General features: G+C 35.6%; 1 protein-coding gene across 1 annotated transcript in view; it reads left to right on the top strand.

Moving 5' to 3' along the window:
- The first annotated feature begins 5681 nt into the window (after positions 1–5681).
- Positions 5682–21798, top strand: part of LOC131998008 (uncharacterized) — a 32305-nt gene continuing 16188 nt past the window's right edge. The window contains exons 1-2 of the mRNA XM_059369960.1: positions 5682–6379; positions 6488–7921. Coding sequence (XP_059225943.1) covers positions 6680–7921 — 1242 coding nt within the window. The 5' untranslated portion in view covers positions 5682–6379; positions 6488–6679. The remainder of the gene's footprint in view (positions 6380–6487; positions 7922–21798) is intronic.

The raw sequence follows: 21798 nt of genomic DNA, 5'->3' as shown, positions 1-21798 counted from the left end.
GTCGGGCCGAACTTTGGACACCCATCACCTCGGGTATATATGTAAACCCCCTTGCGACACAATTCGGCGATAACTGGATAACTTATGCTTATCCAAATACGGCACGGACATTAAGTGGTCTAATACATACAAGTCACTGTTGAATTTTGAATTTAAATTTTCAATAAAATCGTGTAATAATATGACCTTCAGACCCTTACCGGCATATCGGTCCATATAGCAGCTATATCTAAATACAGTCCGATCTGAACCATATTTGAGACGGATGTTGGGTAACGTAAAACTACTCACTGTTTCAAATTTCAGCGAAATCGGTTAAAAATTTTACGTTTTTATGGGCTTTTGACCCATTATCGGGAGATCGGTCTGTATAGCAGCTATATCTAATGATAGTCCGATCCAAACCATTTCTTGGACGGATGTCGGGAGACCTAAAACTACCCACAGTTTCAAATTTCAGCGAAATCGGCTGATAAATAGAGCTCTTATGGATTTCAGACCCTTTATGGGCAGATCGGTCCATATGGAGCCTATACCTAAATATATTCCGATCTGAATCATATGTAGGTCCTATGTTGAAAGGCCTAAAAGTACTCACTGTTTCAAATTTCAGCGAAATCGGCTAAAAAATAAAGCTTTCATGGACTTGAACCCCTTATCGGAAGATCGGTCGATATGGCACCTATATCTAAATATAGTCCGATTTTATCCATATTTAGTTCAGATGTCGGAAGGCTTAAAATGACCCACTGTTTCAAATTTCAGCGAAATCTAGTGATAAATAGAGATCTTATAGGCTTCAGACCCTTTATCGGCAGATGGGTCTATATAACAGATATATATAAATATAGTCCGATCTAAACTATATTTGGGTCGGATGGTGAGAGGCCTAAAACTACTCACTGTATCAAATTTTAGCGAAATCGGGTAATAAATAAAGTTTGTATGGGCTTCAGACCCTCAATAGGGAGATCGGTCTATATGGCAGCTATATCTAAATATAGTCCGATCTGAACCATATTTGGGTCAGATGTCGGATGGCTTAGAATAACTCACTGTTTCAAATTTCAACGAAATCGGGTAATAAATAAAGCTTGTGTGGGCTTCAGACCCTCAATCGGGAGATCAGTCTATATGGCACCTATATTTAAATATAGTCCGATTTGATCCATATTTAGTTCAGACGTCGGAAGGTTTAGAATAACCCACTGTTTCAAATTTCAGCGAAATCTGGTGATAAATAGAGCTCTTATGGGCTTCAGACCCTTTATCGGCAGATCGGTCTATATGGAGCCTATATCTAAATATAGTCCGATCTGAACCATATTTGGGTCAGATGTCGGGAGGCTTAATAAAACCAACTGTAATAAATAAAACATTTATGACCCTTTATCGGCAGATCGGTCTATATAGCAGCTATATCCAAATATGGTCCAATTTGGCCCATTCAAGAACTTAACCAGCGTGCATCAAAAAGACGTATCTGTGCCAAATTTCAGCTCAATATCTAAATTCTTGAAGACTGTGGGGTGATTACAACAGACGGACGGACAGACAAACCGACATCGTTAAATCGTCTTAGAATTTTACGACGATGCATAGACTCTTCAGATAATTTTCAAGGCAAAAAAGGTAAGTCTTACACTTTTCAACGGCAATAGTAGTGGTGTGATCTGGTATACGGCGTACAGTTCTTTCAAATCAACAAATCTTGAAATTAGTTTTGTAGCTTTTGAAAAATAAGCATATTGTCACCTAGTGCGTGCTAAACTTTACACTAAAGGATGAATTTTTAATCGTTTTTATACCCTCCACTATAGGATGGGGGTATACTAATATCGTCATTCTGTTTGTAACTACTCGAAATATTCGTCTGAGACCCCATAAAGTATATATATTCTTGATCGTCGTGACATTTTATGTCGATCTAGCCATGTCCGTCTGTCCATCCGTCCGTGATATAGCTGCCATATAAACCGATCTTGGATTTAGACTTCTTCAGCCTCTAGAGGGCGCAATTCTTATCCGATTGCACGACGTGTTTTGTTATGATATCCAACAATTGTGCCAAGTATGGCTCAAATCGGTCCATAACCTGATATAGCTGCCATATAAACCGAATAAAGAACTCGACAAATGCGATCCATGATGGAGGGTATATAAGATTTGGCCCAGTCGAACTTAGCACGCTCTTACTTGATCAAGTTCATTTTTTTTTTACCCACCACTAAAGTAAAGGAGATGGTGATAGGTGAAATATTATCATTATCACACGCAATAGCCAAAACCTGTTGCTGTTGTTAGATGTTATTTTTGAGTTATTGGCGCTTGGGAGTTTACTTTTTTTACTGTGATCAAAGAAAGAAAGTTACCCTAATATGATCCAATGTTCGTCTCAGAAGGGCATGCTTCTGCCATTGCCAGGCTTACTAATTAGTGAGTAGGTGGAAGCATGTAATCTTTTTGGGGCAAAGCGGACTGAAGATAAAGCTTGGTTGGCTTCGCGATGTCCGCAGCCTGCCAAATATATTATACATATGCCTAAACTTTTTAAAAAGTTTATTATTTTGCATTCTATTCTTAGTTTTTCTTTCCAAATTTTTCAATGGTAACGCTTTGCTATATTATGCGCTACGGTGCATTGAATATATTTTTTTATAATAGACAATTGATGCTGATATTAAGCATATCTTGAGTTGTATTGAATTTTAACATATAACCACCATTTCGACGTTTCCGTAATTATCGTGCGTATAATAACACATTGCAATAAATAAATAAATATAATAAATAAATAAATGTTGAAAATAGCGATTGTAATCTAAGACTTGATATGTGACTATATTTATAACATACTTGGCCAATGTTAACTTTGAAAATCATTCAAAATCATTTGAGTCTAGTTGTAGTAAAGTGATTTTTGCAAAGAAATTTAATTCCAACTTTGTCTGTTTTTTCTTATTTACCTATTGGAAAATGACAACATGATGACTGTATGACTGTGCAAATTCTTTCCCAAAAACCACAACGTTGTGCACAACTAGTGATTGTCATTGACAGTCTGAAAACAAGACTTTTTAGTACTTCCTTTCAATGTTCGAACTGACTACAATATGAATAAATGAAAACAAGCAATAGTAACAAATCGACCATTTGATACGAAAACACTACCCATCAAATGTGGCAAAACCGACAATATGATGACGAACAACCCTAAAATAATACATTATTATTTTAACAGTACTAATTAATAGGACACATGTTTAATATAACATTAAAGCCTACAATATGAGTAAATGACAACTGAAAATAATAACAAAACGACCACTTGATACGAAAGCACTACCTTAAAAAATATGATAAAATCGACAATATGATGACGATCAACCTTAAAACACTACAAAACCATTTTAACAGTACTATCTAATAGAGATATGTTAAATATTACATTAAAGCCTACTTAATGTTAAGTTACCATATTCAAATTATTTGTATATGTAGCATATGCTTAGGCGCGTCGTTAAAGCAATTGCTTACAAACTGTTTTGCCGTTGACTTTTAAACCAGTCATCCAAATGCTTATTTCTTTATTATGTAGCAAAACTTAAGGCGTAGCATAACTAAAGACGGATTGGATAAGTTAAGTTTATATCTATTGAGTCTTTTATGGGATTTTATAACAAAATAGAAAATAAAATAAAACAAAATGAAATAAATAAAAAATAAACCCAATAAAATAAAATAGAATATAATAAAAGAAAACAGAAATAAAAAAAAAATACAATAAAAAAAAAATTGTATTTATTTCATTGTATTTTATATGAGGAAGGGATGGAATGCCACAAACTGATCTAAAACAAAATGAAGATTTTATAAATAAATAAAATCACCCATGATTTGTGTGTTATCCCTGTGGTAAATGGCAATAAAATAAAGTAAAATAAAATAATGTGCAACTACTACTAAATTTCCCATGATCAAAAAAGGAAACAAATAAGGAATAAGGAACAAATAAAGTAAAATTAAATAAAATACAAAAATGCCACTTATTCAAAAATTCTTGAATATATTCAGTGCCACGACCTTACTCTCACCGAACTGGTGAATAAAGTTACTCCCAACGTCCAGAGAGGAATGCAATCAGGTTACCCGTGGAACGATTTCTGCGGAGCCCCTTTGTAGGTCGCTTAGAAGACCATTGGACTCTAAGTATCTCACAAGATGGTAATTGACCATGCTCTTCATAACCTTGGAAAGTCTGGAACATAATGCTATTGGTCGATCATTCGCAGGGTCGGTTGTCTCACGCTTCTTGGGGATAGGGTGAGATCTTCCAACGCGCCGGGAAAACACCCGCAAGGTTGAAAAGATTGCGTAAAGGACGTGCGAGCGTCGAATAACACTTGCATAAAACAAGCGACGATATGTCAACTGGGCCCGGGGATTTTTTTACGTCCAGATCTGCAAAAAAACCTCTGTTCGAAAATATATCTGTAGCATGGAACTAGATTCGTCTTCCATAACGGGGAGTGGTTGATCACTTCGACAGGAAAGAATTTCACGCAAACATGGCAGCCAGCATGTTAGCCTTATCAACTGGGTCAATGAATATCTGGTCGCCTTTAATGAGACGGTATGTGCGATTTTATGTCAAATTCATTAAAATCAACTTCTTTTCGGTAAATGGTCATAAAATATTATGAAAATTATGTTTTTGATGTAAAAACATACCGTTTAGGAAATAAAAAGATTTTTATTTTTATCGAAAATTTAAAAAAAAATAATTTTTTAAAAAAATTATTTGTTAAAAAATTTTTCAATAAAAAAAGAGAGAAGAATAAATTGACCAGCAAGACCGCATTGGCCCCTCGAATATATGGACTCCCAAAGATCCATAAAGAAGGTACACCGTTGAGACCAATATGTTCATCAATAAACGCGCCGTCCTATCATCTATGTAGGTACATAGTGAATATTTTGAAAAATATCACCAAGGATTCCAAATATAATGTGAAAGACGCAGTGGACTTTAAAGCTAAGATAAAGAACATGACCATAGAAAATGACGAAGTTTTAGTATCTTTTGACGTGGTGTCCTTGTTCCCAAGTATTCCAATAAATTTAGCACTCCAGACAATTGAGAATAAATGGGACGAGATTGAAAAATATACCAATATTCCAAGGGAAATTTTCAAGGAAATTCTAACATTCTGCATTAAGGACAGCAGATATTTTAAATACGATGACAAGTTGTATGAACAGCTTAGAGGAATGCCAATGGGATCACCCGCTTCACCCATTATTGCTGACATCGTAATGGAGGAACTTCTCAATAACACATTTGACAAAATAAGAAAACCTAAGATATTGACAAAATATGTAGACGACATTTTCGCGATTTTGAAGAAATCAGACGTGGCAGAGACGCTGAAGACTCTGAACTCCTTCAACAACTACATCCAATTTACGAAGGAAGAAGAATATGATGGCAAACTACCTTATTTGGACTCGGTAGTTTATAGACATGGCAACCAGCTAAAAATAGATTGGTATCAAAAATCGACGGCTTCCGGAAGATTAATCAATTTTTACTCTAAACACCACAAGAGAGTAATAACAAACACAGCAACGAATTTTATAAGAAGAGTATTTAGCATTAGTGATCCAGACTTTCATCCTGACAATGAGAGGAAAATAAAGGCAATTCTTAGAGCCAACGACTTCCCTAATTGGACAATTAATTCACTATTAGGCAAGGCCAAGGAACGTCTTGGAAAAATCATAGACGGAGAGCAGCCTACAAAAGGAAAAATTTATAAATCGCTAACATACATACAAGGATTCTCCGAAAGATTTGGCAAATCAAATCTATACGACAAGGACAAATACCATCTCGCATTAAAAACAGGCAAAACTGTGAATGAATTATTCAGCAAGACAAAAAGTAAAATTAAAAATGAGGAAAAATCAAACGTGGTATATAAAATTAGATGTAACGGCGACAAGTCCAATATATGCCCGATGGCATATATTGGCACTACCATGACGAAATTGAAAACTAGGTTATCTGCACATAAATCTGACCAAAAAGCCAATAATAGACCAATCGAGCAGAAAACTGCACTAGCAGCCCACTGTGCATTGACTGGTCATAAGCCAAACCTCAACGATGTGGACATCTTAGCTCAAGAGAATAATTACAGACGAAGATTCACTCTCGAGATGTTGCATATCATCGACTTACCGCCTGACGAGAGAATGAATTTCAAGAAAGATATAGAAAGCTGCGCGAAGGTATACCGCCACACAGTCAACAAGCACAGCAGAAGAGAACATTTAGTTGCCAACAGACAATAGTTCGTGTAACAACTCATTAAATGTAATAGGAATTAAAGTTTCTTAAAAATTATTGTTTTTCTGTTTTTATTGTGTGATTCGTTTTTACTAAAATTTGTGTTTTTCTGTTTTTTTATTTAAATACAACTAGCCTTGAAAATGGTAGACGGAGTCTACCGAAATATTGGAGAAAAATAAAAGAAAAAAACCTTAAATATTTGTGTTTTAATGGACCTATAGCCGATACAATACAACAAAATTACAAGAATTTTAAACCAGGTCAACAATACCCTAACAGAGTATACATCAACGGGAGGCACGCCGTAATATAAAAACAAATAAGATGACAATATACAAAAACATCAAACAAAAGTACAATGAGCACACATACAGAACGGCCCAGCAATATTCGAAACACCAAAAACAAATAGCCAAGCTCAAAACATCTGTAACATTTTTAATAAAATGTAAGAGAACAGGCATCATACCAAACTTCATAATCAATGCAACCAAACACACTAACAACATCTTCCAAACACACAAAACCAAGAAAATCCCGCCAAATATTGAGAAAACATTACACAGGTACATTCACAACTTTCACACGAAAGTATTAAAACTTCTAATACAATACAAACACAAGCAAATCCACTCTTTTAAAGAGAAAGTAGAGAATACAAAGACTAAGCTAGGAGAACTACTGACTCAAGATGATTTCCTACAATACCTCGACAGTGAGCTTACTCTCTACAAGGGCAATGTTAGCAAGAGCAAGACAACACACATAAAGAAACTACAGGCACTCACACAACGACAAGACAAGGCCCTCAACATTAGACGCAACGACGTGTGGTTTGTGAATAAAACAGAGCGAGAGATACCAACGAACGTACAATGGATTCTCTCTTTAGGTCCGAAACACGCTCTCCCACACACCAACAAGAACTTTCCACTCTTGCAAGTCATTGCAGAGGGAGAGGAGTGTGTACAAACTATAGAGAATAGAGAGGAACAGGAGATGGGAAGAACCAAGCTTACAACATTGATAGACGATCACTTACGAAAGTCAAAGATGAGCATGAGAGACAAATATGTGGTGGACACAGTGTCTCAAACGAGAAAATATTTAAAGGAGAATGAGGATTTATTAATTTTAACGGCAGACAAGGGAGGAAAGACAGTGGCTTTGTACAAAGATGACTACGAGCAAAAAATGAAGGCAATAATACACGATATGTGTATGTATAGGCGCTTAAAGATTGACCCAACATCTAGGCTACAGACAAGGAACAACAAATTGGTGGATAAACTTCACAACTTGAATCTTATCAGCATCCAGGAGAAGAATAAATTGACCAGCAAGACCGCATTGGCCCCTCGAATATATGGACTCCCAAAGATCCATAAAGAAGGTACACCGTTGAGACCAATATGTTCATCAATAAACGCGCCGTCCTATCATCTATGTAGGTACATAGTGAATATTTTGAAAAATATCACCAAGGATTCCAAATATAATGTGAAAGACGCAGTGGACTTTAAAGCTAAGATAAAGAACATGACCATAGAAAATGACGAAGTTTTAGTATCTTTTGACGTGGTGTCCTTGTTCCCAAGTATTCCAATAAATTTAGCACTCCAGACAATTGAGAATAAATGGGACGAGATTGAAAAATATACCAATATTCCAAGGGAAATTTTCAAGGAAATTCTAACATTCTGCATTAAGGACAGCAGATATTTTAAATACGATGACAAGTTGTATGAACAGCTTAGAGGAATGCCAATGGGATCACCCGCTTCACCCATTATTGCTGACATCGTAATGGAGGAACTTCTCAATAACACATTTGACAAAATAAGAAAACCTAAGATATTGACAAAATATGTAGACGACATTTTCGCGATTTTGAAGAAATCAGACGTGGCAGAGACGCTGAAGACTCTGAACTCCTTCAACAACTACATCCAATTTACGAAGGAAGAAGAATATGATGGCAAACTACCTTATTTGGACTCGGTAGTTTATAGACATGGCAACCAGCTAAAAATAGATTGGTATCAAAAATCGACGGCTTCCGGAAGATTAATCAATTTTTACTCTAAACACCACAAGAGAGTAATAACAAACACAGCAACGAATTTTATAAGAAGAGTATTTAGCATTAGTGATCCAGACTTTCATCCTGACAATGAGAGGAAAATAAAGGCAATTCTTAGAGCCAACGACTTCCCTAATTGGACAATTAATTCACTATTAGGCAAGGCCAAGGAACGTCTTGGAAAAATCATAGACGGAGAGCAGCCTACAAAAGGAAAAATTTATAAATCGCTAACATACATACAAGGATTCTCCGAAAGATTTGGCAAATCAAATCTATACGACAAGGACAAATACCATCTCGCATTAAAAACAGGCAAAACTGTGAATGAATTATTCAGCAAGACAAAAAGTAAAATTAAAAATGAGGAAAAATCAAACGTGGTATATAAAATTAGATGTAACGGCGACAAGTCCAATATATGCCCGATGGCATATATTGGCACTACCATGACGAAATTGAAAACTAGGTTATCTGCACATAAATCTGACCAAAAAGCCAATAATAGACCAATCGAGCAGAAAACTGCACTAGCAGCCCACTGTGCATTGACTGGTCATAAGCCAAACCTCAACGATGTGGACATCTTAGCTCAAGAGAATAATTACAGACGAAGATTCACTCTCGAGATGTTGCATATCATCGACTTACCGCCTGACGAGAGAATGAATTTCAAGAAAGATATAGAAAGCTGCGCGAAGGTATACCGCCACACAGTCAACAAGCACAGCAGAAGAGAACATTTAGTTGCCAACAGACAATAGTTCGTGTAACAACTCATTAAATGTAATAGGAATTAAAGTTTCTTAAAAATTATTGTTTTTCTGTTTTTATTGTGTGATTCGTTTTTACTAAAATTTGTGTTTTTCTGTTTTTTTATTTAAATACAACTAGCCTTGAAAATGGTAGACGGAGTCTACCGAAATATTGGAGAAAAATAAAAGAAAAAAACCTTAAATATTTGTGTTTTAATGGACCTATAGCCGATACAATACAACAAAATTACAAGAATTTTAAACCAGGTCAACAATACCCTAACAGAAAAAAAAAATTGGTGAAATCATTTAAAACAAGTTTTTCGAATGACTCTTTCAAAGAGAAAAACACCAGTCATGGAAACACATCTTCACCAAAATTTCACGCAAATCGAGTAATAAATGCGCCTCCCAGAGGCTCAAAAAGTCAAACTGGGAGATCGGTTTTTTATGGCAGCTATATCAGGTTATATACCGATTTAGACCATACTTGGAACAGTTCTTGGAAGTCATACCAAAACGACATATACAAACTTTCAACCATATTGGATAAAAGTTGCGCCCTCTGGAAGTTCAAGAAGTCTAATCGGCTAAATCGGATAAGAATTTCGCCCTCTAGAAGCTCAAGAAGCCAAGACCCAAGATCGGTTTATATGGCAGCTATATCAGGTAATGAACCGGTTTAAACCATACTAAGCACAGTTGCTGGAAGTCATAACGAAACACGTCATGCTTAATTTCAGCCAAATCGGATTGCAATTGCGCCCTCTAGAGGCCTAAGAAGTCTAACCGACAGATCGGTTTATGTGGCGGCTATATCAGGTTATGGACTGATTTAGACTATACTTAGCACAGTTGTTGGAAGTCATACCGAAACACTTCATGCAAAATGTCAGCTAAATCTGATAAAACTTGCGCCGCCCAACCATAGCTGGCAAAAGTTGTCGGAAGTGATACCCAAACACAACGTGCCAAATTTCAGCCAAATCTGATAAGAATTGCGCTCTCTAGAAGCTCAAGCAGTCAAGGCCCAAGATCGATTTCAACCATACCTGGCACAGTTGTCGGAAGTGATACCAGAACACCATGTGCCAAATTTCAGCCAAATCGGATAAGAATTGCGCCCTCTAGAAGCCAAAGAAGTCAAGACCCTAGATCGGTTTATATGGCAGCTATATCAAAACATGGACCGATTTGGCCCATTTAAAATCCCAACCGACCTACACTAATAAGAAGTATTTGTGCAAAGTTTCAAGCGCTTAGCTTTACTCCTTCGAAAGTTAGCGTACTTTCGACAGACAGACGGACTGACATGGCTCGATGTCTGTCATCCACCACCATCCTATGGTGGAGGGTATACGAATTTGGTGAAAATGTTTAAATAAATGACTGCGTCGATATAAATGCTCTTAAAACGTATAATGAATGAATTTCTTCAAAATCGGAAAAGGGAAAAGAGAGTTAGACTTTAATGGATTAAAAAAATTCAACATTTTTTTTTTTAATTTTTGTTTTGCAGAAAATTCCATTTAATTTGTTTAAATTTTCTCAACATTTCGTTATTCTATTTCATTTTATTTGTTTTTCGATCAGCTCCCTTGAAAAATGTTTCGCATTATTTTGCTGCATTTAAGTTTAAGGACACTAAAGGTTAAAGGTTATGCTTTGATCTGGGATAAAAAGAAAACTCTTTGAGGAAAGAGTGCGAGTATGAATTGAGTTTAAAAAAGAGTATACATTTTCCTTATTTCATAACTTTTTTGTTTATAAAGTTTATATTTTTTTTGTTTTGTATATAGTAATTGGAAAGGAAACTTTTCATTTCCGTTTTGAGTTTGTTTGGTCAACTTGAAATTGTTTACCAGGATATTTCAACCAAATGTGGCAGAGAAGAAAATTTTGTACAACGGAAGTTTAACAAACAATTGTTTGGTAAATACTCCAGCACCATGAAACAACCACCAACACCACCACACCATTAAGGCAAGCTAAGGTTCAATGAGCTTCTTAGCGCTCACGATGTTAACTGGGGGGGGATCTCACAAAAATTTTGCTACAACTCCTGCTATGGCATAAAACAAATATGCAATTATTATGTTTATTGAAATGTCAACAAAACGTCCAACTGCAAAGGCAAATAAGCCGTAAAGTATTTGTTGCCTTAAATAAAAGCTCGAAATGTTGTTTCTTTGTTTTTGTTCGTGTTTCGGTTTTCGATTTTTGGTTATGGCTTGCTGTTTGGTTGCCTTCTCTTGAGCTATTGTATGGGCTACCATTTTAAGTGCGACTGTGTGAGGCAACCATCGACTTAAAGCGACAACTTCAACAACTTGTCCTCATCCTTAAATGAGGCAAAAAAAAATTTTTTTTTGACGAAACACCGAAGTGTTTGTTTTTAGCTAGAAAAAATGTTGTCTTTGTCAATTTTTTCTGTGATTATTGGCATGGTCATTTTTTGTTGTTGTTTTTGGTTGGTCGCTTGGTTTGTTGTACGCTGCCTTGTGACGTTTTGGCGATTTTTATTTGTTTAAACAATTATGTTTTTATGTACAAAGTATTTTTTACAGTTTTGGCGAGATAACATTTTGATTTTGGTCACACGATTTCCAATTGAACAGCAAATCGAGGAACGATGGCTTATGGTTTTATTGGAGTAGAGTGATCCCAAGGGAACGGAATTTAATGCAAAAAATTCCAACAAAATTTTCTCCAAGGGCAAAATTCTAATGAAAATCTACTTAGAAACAAATCTTTAAGCTAATTTCAAAAATTCAAGGAAATTTAATCTAAAGACAAAAATTTCTGTAAATCAAAATTTCAACGATATTTCCTCTGAAATCAAAATCTTAACAACATTTTCTTTAAGGACAAAGTTTTAACATAATTTCTCTGTAGAGAAATTTTCCTCTGAATACTTAACTTGTTTTCCAAAACAATAGACGAAAATCAAAAAAAAATTTTCTTCAATGTGAATTTTGTAGATAATTTTACTTACTCTGGTCTGCAACCAGTAAAAACGTGGTATAATTTTATTCTACATACCAAACTTCTGTCAAACCAGCAAAAATTAAAGCTTCTAGGAGCCGAACAAGAATGATCGAGAGACCGGTTTACATGGGAGCTATATCAGGTTATAGGCCAGTTTGGACCGTACTTGACACAGTTATTGGAAGTCATAACAGAACACCACATGCAAAATTTCAGCCAAATCAGACAAAAAATGCGGGTTGTAAGGGCTATAGAAGTCACACATAAAAAAAGTCCCAAACTTTTCGATTTGGGTAATATGGGTATCAAATGAAAGGTATTTGGTAGTAGAATACGAATCTGGAATAAGAATTTTGCCCAAGGTGTCTACGGGATCTCCCCAATCCCAAATATCCCCAAAATCACAAAAAGGTCTTAGGGGGTAGGTTACGAATCTAGTATACAATCATAGTACAAAAAGTCTACGGACAGCCAACCTACTATATACCCTTCAATATGACATATGGGTCTATCAGGACAATAAGGGACTTAAAGGGAAGGTCTACGACAGTAAAGGACGAATCTGATGCCTGTACCCTAACACTTTTCTCAATTTGCAAAAATCCCAGATCTCGGACATGGGTGCACCGTTAAAGAAAAATATTTTATGCCGCCTTATGGTAACCCAGAAACACAAAATTGGTATAAAACTTTGGGGCGAAGAATGGTGGGGGACGCCCCACCCAAAAATCCATCGTAACGGAAATGTTTGCCGATTGGGAAAATGTGGGTATCAGAATAAAGGTATTTAAGAGTAAAGTTCGAACTTTGTATAAAAGTTTCCAACCAAGTATCGAGGGGTCAATCATACCACTTCTCCCCCCCACCAAAAAAAAAAAAAAACATTTAGCGTCTTAGGTAGTGTGGGTATCAAATGAATGGTATTTAAAAGTAGAATACAAGTCTGATTTATTCCTAGGTGTCTGAGGGGTCTCCCCTCCCCTAAAAACCCCCCAACAGGACGTATTTATGTAAGTATTAAAGTGCAAACTGTGGGTATTCATTAAAGGTATTTGGAGGTAAAGCACAACTCTAATATAAAATATTTGGTCCAAAGGTTTGTTGGGTGCAGCCACACCCCCAAACAACCAACAATGCGGGCATATATGTCCATCGACATAAAATAGGAATGAAGTAAACTTGTCTTAGGGAGAAGACTACGGAATAAAATTGGACTTGAATGTAAAGTCTTTGACAGAAGAGTATGCATTTGAGATTAATACTAGGAACCAAGCACTTTAACAGGACATTTATATCGCGACAATAAGGGATTCGAAGAAAAGTCTTTGACAAGTGTCTGAGGGACTGATTGCCAAACGTACATGCTGGCAGACCGGAGTGGAGTAGAAATTTGATATCCTAATTTAGAAAAAATATACTGGCGACTGCCCAACCCCAAAAAAACCCATAGGCGACCGGGACAAAAAAGAACCATCAACCGAACTAATATGCCGTTCGGGACAAAAAAGGGCTGCAATAAAACGTCTGGTTGTGTTTATAAAAAAACACACTTAACAAAGAAATTACTTTAAGGATAATGTGTTAACAAAATTTCTCTGTAGACAAAAATTAAAAGGAAATGTTCTTTACAGACAAAATTTGGAACCAAATTTTCTTTGAATATCAAACATTTACGAAATTGTTATCCAAAAACAAAATTTCAACAAATAAAATTAACAAAATATTCTCCAAAAGTGAACTTTGTACAAAAGTTTACCTACTCTAGTAAAGTAATTTACTTTACCTACTCTAGCCTAAACACGTAAAAAGGCGTTAAGTTCGGCCGGGCCGAACTTTGGATACCCACCACCTCGGGATTATTCACCTGGACCTTATCTGCACCAACAATGAGTGGTCTAAAAAGTTCAAGTCATTGTTCCATTTTGTAGAACAAAATATTGGTTTTTTTGGTAGCTATATCCAAATATAGACTGTTCTGATCCATAAACGACACAGATGTCGAAAAGCCTAACATAAGTCACTGTGTCATATTTCAGCCAAATCGAATTACAAATGCGCCTTTTAGGGGCTCAAGACTTTAAATCGAGAGGTCGGTCTATATGGCGGCTATATCCAAATCTGGACCGATCTGGGCCAAATTGAAGAGGGATGTCGAAGGTTCTAACACAACTCATTGTCTCAAATTTCGGCGACATCGGACAATAAAAGCACTTTTATGGGTTCAAAACCATTAATCGAGAGATCGGTCTATATGGTAGCTATATGCAAACCTGATCTAATCTCGGTAAAATTGCAGAAATATGTCGAAGAGCCTAACATAACTCACTGACCCAAATTTCCGAGTAATCGGGCAATAAATGCGCCTTTTATGGGCGCAAGACCTTAAATCGAGAAATCGGTCTATATGGCAGCTATATCCAAATCTGGACCGATCTAGGCCAAATAGTAGAAAGATGTCGAGATATCTAACACAACCCACTGTCCCAAATTTCGGCGAAATCGGACAAAAAATGCGCTTTTTATGGGCCTAAGACCTTAAATCGGCTGGTCGGTCTATATGGCAGCTATATCTAAATCTGGACCGATATGGGCCTAAGAACAAGAAAAATAAGAATCTGTGCAAAGTTTCAGCTCAATATCTCTATTTTGAAAGACTGTAGAGTGATTTCAACAGACAGGCGACGGGCATGGCTAGATCGTCTTAGATGTTTACGCTGATCAAGAATATATATACTTTATAGGATCGGAAATAGAAATTTCGATGTATTGCAAACGGAATGACAAATTGAATATACCCCCATCCTATGATGGAGGGTATACAAATGAAATTTTTATTTTGCATATAATTCCGCTCTCTACTATTTCCTACTATATATGACAGTGGTGTTGGTGATGGTGGGGTCTTTTGGTGCGTGTATTAAAGTCTGAGGTGATCTGTCCAAAAAAAAAAAAAAAACAAATCCCACAAAAAAAAAAAAACGAAACTTAGACATACAACAGACAGACAGCGAGAGAGCCTCAACCAAAGACTCAACAAAATAACCATGTTTTCCTTCGCACCAGACAAAGGAAAACGAAGGACAGACAACTTCTGCTTAATGCTAGTGGAGGTGGTTGCGATGTTCGTAGTAGCGGTTTTGTCATGTCCTCGCCAATTTTTATGTTTGGTTTTTTCTCTTTTCAATTTTTGGCGATCAATGCGTTTAGTTTGCGTTTCATTCGTTCATTTTGGGATTTTCGAATCGCCAAATCGTATTGGAATAACATCGATGTATTGGACAACAACGAGACTCCGCCGCCAAGCTTGTTAGATTGGAATTTTGAACCAATTAGGAGATTTTTCAATACACATTTTCTTGTAGCAAATATACATGGAGGCAAGCAAAGTATTTTCTTTTTCTCCAAAAGTTTTTTCGTTTTGTTTGCTATGGTCAAAGAATTCTACGAAATTGGCAGAAATAAACAAACCAGACTAATATCAGTCCGCACTGTTTCACATGGATGTGCCCCTTGAGGCTGAAACAAGAAACACTCAAATGTTCCAAAACAAAACTACGCACTTTACCATCATTTTGTTTTGATTATGGTCAGTTGGGACAGAAAAGGGTATTTTTGTTATTCAATATAAGGAAAAAAAAAGAAAAAAAAACAAAAAGAGATCAATAAAAATGTGAACAACATTCAGTGGCAAAATGTCCTCTGAAGTCTGCGAAGCAAAAAAATAAGATAACAAATTTCACTTCAAAAAAATTTGCAGAAGCCGAAAAGTATTTTTATTATCAGAATAGATTGAGACAGAAGAAACTGTCTGACGAAAATAAAATGTGAGACTTAATGTTAAAATGCAACACTCTTAAAGAAGTAAACAAAAGTTTAGGATTTTTTACTCTAATTAAAATTCAGAAATTTTGATAATCCAATTCCCATAAATACCAAATTTCAACAAAAATTTTCTAAAAAAAAATATTTTTTTTAGTAAAATTTTCTAAAAAAATATTTTTTTTAGTAAAATTTTCTAAAAATATATTTTTTTTAGTAAAATTTTCTAAAAAAATATTTTTTTTAGTAAAATTTTCTAAAAAAATATTTTTTTTGTAAAATTTTCTAGAAATGTTTATTTTTGATCAAATTTACTAAGATATGTACTACAATTTTAATTTCGACAAAATTAATTAAATACGTTTTTGACTAAATTTATGAAAATCCAAACAATTTTCTTTGACAATAAATTTTGAGTAAAGCCAATTAAATTTTGGAAAAATTTTGCTTGAAAATCGAATTTCGATGAAATGTAATAGACATTCATAGTTTCGAAAAATTAAGAAAAAAATCCACAAAAATCAAACTTTGAAAAAATTTTCAATAAAATGAAGTTTTGGTAAAAATTCTACGCATTTTACAGAGTAAATGAATTTTATGAAATTTTCTTAGAAAATCAATTTTTGATGAATTTCTTAAGAAAAATATTTATAATTAAGTTTCCGCTTTGTTTATGAAAATCGGTCTAATTTTTTATGAGAAATCAAATTTTGGCTTAAATTTTATAAAAATTTAATTTTGGAAACATTTCTATGAAAATTTATTTTGACGAAATTTTATGGAATTTCATAGTTTATACAACTTTTATTCATTTATAACTGTTTTTATTTATAACTTTTGATGTTCTATCTCAAAATCTTATATATAAAAATCAATTTGTGTTTGTTTGTTTGTTTGTGTGTTCCTTATAGACTCAGAAACGGCTGAACCGATTTGGTGCATAATGATCCCGTGGTGAAAATAGGGTACTACATTTTTTGATATCTGAAGGGGGAGGCGGACCCTCCCCCTTACCCTAATTTTCAGAAAAGCCAGATCTCGGAGATGGGTGGTGCGATTAAAGCGAAATTTTGTGTGCTCTCATATAGTACTCTAAAAATAAAATTTGGTACCCAAATTTCGGATGGGGTATCTAGGGGGGCCGCCCCACCCTAAAACCTACCAAACATATATTTAGACCAATCACGACAATATGGGACAATATGAAAGGTATTTAGGATAATAAAACTTATCTGATATCCAATTATCGGACCAAGTGTTTGGGGGACCACCCCAACCCCCAAAATACCCCTAAATCGGACATATACCGACCATGGCAATATGGGACTCAAATGATAGGAATTTGCGAGTAGAATACGAATCTGATATCCAAATGTGGGAGCACCCTTTGGTCAACCCCTTGCCCAAAACACCCCTCAAACAGGACTTATTTACTGACCATGAGAATATAGGGCTTAAATAAAAGGTATTTGAGAGTAGAATACGAATCTGATATCCAAATATGAGACCAAGTGTTTGGGGGGCGCCTCTCCCCAAAAACATCCCCCAAAGGGGACACATTTACGACCTTAGCCACATGGGGCTCAAATGAAAGGTCTTTTGGAGTAAAGCACAAATTTGATCTCAATATTCGGGAAAAGTGTTGATGGGGCCACCCCACCCCCACAACACCACCCAACCCCCAAAACACCCCTAAATCGGACATATTTACCGACCATGGCAATATTGGACTCAAATGAAAGGTATTTGCGAATAGAATACGAATGTAATATCCAAATGTGGGACCACATTTCTGGGGGTCCACCCCTTCCCCAAAACACTCGCCAAACGGGACTTATTTACTGACCATGGGAATATGGGGCTTAAACAAAAGGTATTTGAGTGTAGAATTAGAATCTGATATGCAAATATGGGACCAAGTGTTTAGGGGGCCGCCTCTCTCAAAAACATCCCCCCAAAGGGACAAATTTACGATCATAGCAATATGGGGCTCAAATGAAAGGTCTTTGGAAATAAAGCTCGAATCTGATATCAATAGTCGGGAAAAGTGTCTATGGAGCCATCCCACCCCCATAACACCAACAAAATAGGAAGTATTTGCTGACCATTGCAATATGAAGCTCAAATTAGAGGGTTTTAAGAGTAGAACACGAATCCGATATATATTTTCCAGGCCAACTCTCTGAGTGGCCGCCCATCCCCAAAAACACCCCCAAGCCGGTCATGTTTGCCGACTATGGAAATATGAGGCTCAAATGAAAGGTATTTGGGAGTAGACCACGTATCTGATATCAACATTAGGGACCAACCGTCTAGGGGACGTCCCACTACCATAACAACCCCTAAATAGGACGTATTTGCTCGCCAAGACAATTTGGATCTTAAAGAGAGTGGAACTAAATATTTAAAGTTTTTAGGGCCAATACCCTAAACCGGACATATTTGCTGGCTTTTTCAATAAGGGGTTTAAGTGAATTGTATTTGAGATTGGCAGTATGGGGTTCAAATTGGCAATATGGGGTTCAAATATATGAGAAGAGAGCACGTTGCTGGTACATTTTCAGGTCTTAGTGTTTTGTTGTACAAACAATTTTCAATACAAATTTAGGGAAACTTCAATGTCAACATATATGACAAAATTAAACAAGATATATCAACGAAAATCCATTAAAACTCTACATTTCTAATGAAAAAATTAAATTTGCAGTTTCCCCTAAACTCTGCGTTTAATAGGACTAAATTTGTGACTACATCAAACAATTCAAAATTTCATCGAAAATCCATAAAAAATTTCATCTCCACACAGAAAACTTTAAATTAGCTGTATCTACTAAAATTTACTTCCTAGAGAGTAATAGGCCTTATTTGGTGACTCCAGCAAAAAATACAAAAATTCAACGAAAACTCATCAAAAATCTAAATTTCACTACTAAAACTTTAAATTGGCAGTTTCTCATAAACTAAACGTGCTAGAAGGAACTTGTACTTCGTTCGTTACTCCATTAAAAAATTAAAAATTTTAATGAAAATTCATCAAATTTAAATTTCACCATAAAATCTTTAAATTGGCTGCATCTCCTAACCTATTCGCCTTAGAGTGAAATGGGTCTAAATTGGTGACTCGGTTCAAATATTAAAAATTTCATCAATCATCCATATTTCACATAAAAAAAAAAACCTTAAAACAGCTGTATCTCCTTAACTATGCGTAATGCAAATTCATCCCAGGGCAAAGTTCTCAAATATTAATGAGTTCTTTCGGATTAAAATTTAAGTTCAAAGATAAGGGGGTTCCTTTTTGTAGCCTTTATATAGGCAAAAACTCCTTACATGGTTGCCAAGCCAAATGGTACCCTAACTCACTAATTTTGCCAGAATTAGATGGACATGATAACCTCTGCGCTACGGTAATTCGTGATCATACCAAAAAATTCAAAAAAATCTAAACTTCTTTCGAAATCTTTAAATTTGTTGTATCTTCTAAATTAGGCGTCTTGGGAGAAATGGCCCTTAGTTCGTGACCCTATCACAAAAATTCAAAATTTTAATGAAAATTCACCAAAACTCGAAATTATTCTAAACAAGTAAGAGCGTGCCAAATTCGGGCGGGTCGAATCGTATATACCCTCCACCATTGATTGCATTTGTCGAGTTCTATGCGCGGTTTCTCTTTTTTGACAAACATGGACTATTGAATAAGATCTGTTATGCTATTGGAGCTATATCAAGTTATAGTCCGATTCGGACCATAAATGAATGCTGAACATTGTGGAAGTCATTGTGTAATATTTCAGTTTATTCGGATAAGAATTGCGCCTTGTAGGGGCTCAAGAAGCAAAATCGGGAGATAGGTTTATATGGGAGCTGTATCAAGCTATTCATCGATTCAGACTATATTAGACAAGTATGTTGAAGGTCATGAGAGAAGCCGTTGTACAAAATTTGAGCCAAATTAGATGAGAATTGCGCCGTCTAGAGGTTCAAGAAGTCAAGATCCAAGATCGGTTTATATGACAGCTATACCAGATTATGAACCGATTTGAATTATACTTAGCACATTTGAAAGTGATACCAAAACACTACGTGCAAAATTTCAGTTAATTCGGACCAGAATTGCGCCCTCTAGAAGCTCAAGAGGTCAAGACCCAAGATTGGTTTTATGGCAGCTATATCAAAACATGAACCGATTAAAACCATACTAAGCGTAGTTGTTCGGAATGCTACCAAAACACTACGTGCAAAATTTCAGTTAATTCGGACTAGAATTGCGCCCTCTAGAAGCTCAAGAAGTCAAGACCCAAGATAGGTTTATATGGCAGTTATATCAAAACATGGACCGATAGAAACCATACTTAGCTTAGTATCTTTTAAACTATGAGTCCTATAAAAAAATGGGTCTTAATTCGAGATCTAATCAAAAAATTCAAGATTTCTTCGAATATCCCTCAAAAATCTAATTTTACCAAGAAAACTTTAAATTGGCTGTGTCTCCTAAACTATTGGGTTGCCCAAAAAGTAATTGCGGATTTTTAAAAAAAAATTAAATGCATTTTTAATAAAACTTAGAATGAACTTTAATCAAATATATAATTGCCATTTTGTTCGATAACCTTTTGCCATCTTCCTGGCAAATTTAGTATTCCACGCTCATAGAACTTCTGGCCTTTATCTGCAAAAAACTGAACCAAGTGCGATTTTATAGCCTCATCATTGCCGAAAGTTTTACCATTTAAGGAGTTCTGCAAAGATCGAAATACATGGTAGTCTGATGGTGCAAGATCAGGGCTAGATGGTGGATGCATCAAAAGCTCCCAGCCAAGCTGACTCAGTTTTTGGCGAGTGAGTAAAAATGTGTGCGGTCTAGCGTTGTCCTGGTGGAATATGACACCTTTACGATTGACCAATTCTGGTCGCTTCTCCTTGATGGCTGTATTCAATTTGTCCAATTGTTGACAGTAAACATCCGAATTAATCGTTTGGTTCCTTGGAAGCAGCTCAAAATATACCACACCCTTCCAATCCCACCAAACAGACAGCATAACCTTCTTTTGGTGGATATCAGCCTTTGAAGTGGTTTGAGCTGGTTCACCATGCTTGGACCATGATCGTTTTCGACTAACGTTGTTGTAAACAATCCATTTTCACCTCCAGTTATGATTCGTTTTAAAAACGGATCGAATTCATTGCGTTTAAGGTGCATATCACAAGCGTTGATTCGGTTTGTTAAATGAATTTCTTTCAATACATGTGGTACCCATATTAAAATTGACGCCAAACAAACAAATGTAAACAAAATTTCGCGCACTTTTTTTCTAAAGCAAGCTAAAAGTAACAGCTGATAACTGACAGAAGAAATAATGCAATTACAGAGTCACAAGCCGTTGAAAAAATTTGTCAACGCCGACTATATGAAAAATCCGCAATTACTTTTTGGGCAACCCAAAGCAATCTCGAAAGATTGGCTGTATACCCTAAACTATGCGTCTTGGAGGGAAATCGGCTTTAAATTGTGCCACCATCAAAAAATTAAAAATTTCAACAAAAATCCATCATAAATCGAAATTTCACCAAAAATCTTTAAATTGGCTAAACTATAAGTCCTAAAAAAATGGGCTTTAATTCGAGACCCAACCAAAAAAATCAAAATTTTATTGAATATCCATCGAAAATCTAATTTCACCGAGTAAACTTTAAATTGGATGTATCTTCTAAACCATGTCCTCAAGAGGAAAATGGGCCTTCATTCGTGACCCTATCACAAAAATTCAAAACTTTAATGAAAATCTTCTAAAACTCGA

Source organism: Stomoxys calcitrans, chromosome 5, assembly GCF_963082655.1.
Source record: "Stomoxys calcitrans chromosome 5, idStoCalc2.1, whole genome shotgun sequence".
NCBI lineage: Eukaryota > Metazoa > Arthropoda > Insecta > Diptera > Muscidae > Stomoxys > Stomoxys calcitrans.
The sequence above is the reverse complement of the archived record's forward strand: the minus strand, read 5'-3'. Positions and strand labels throughout refer to the sequence as shown.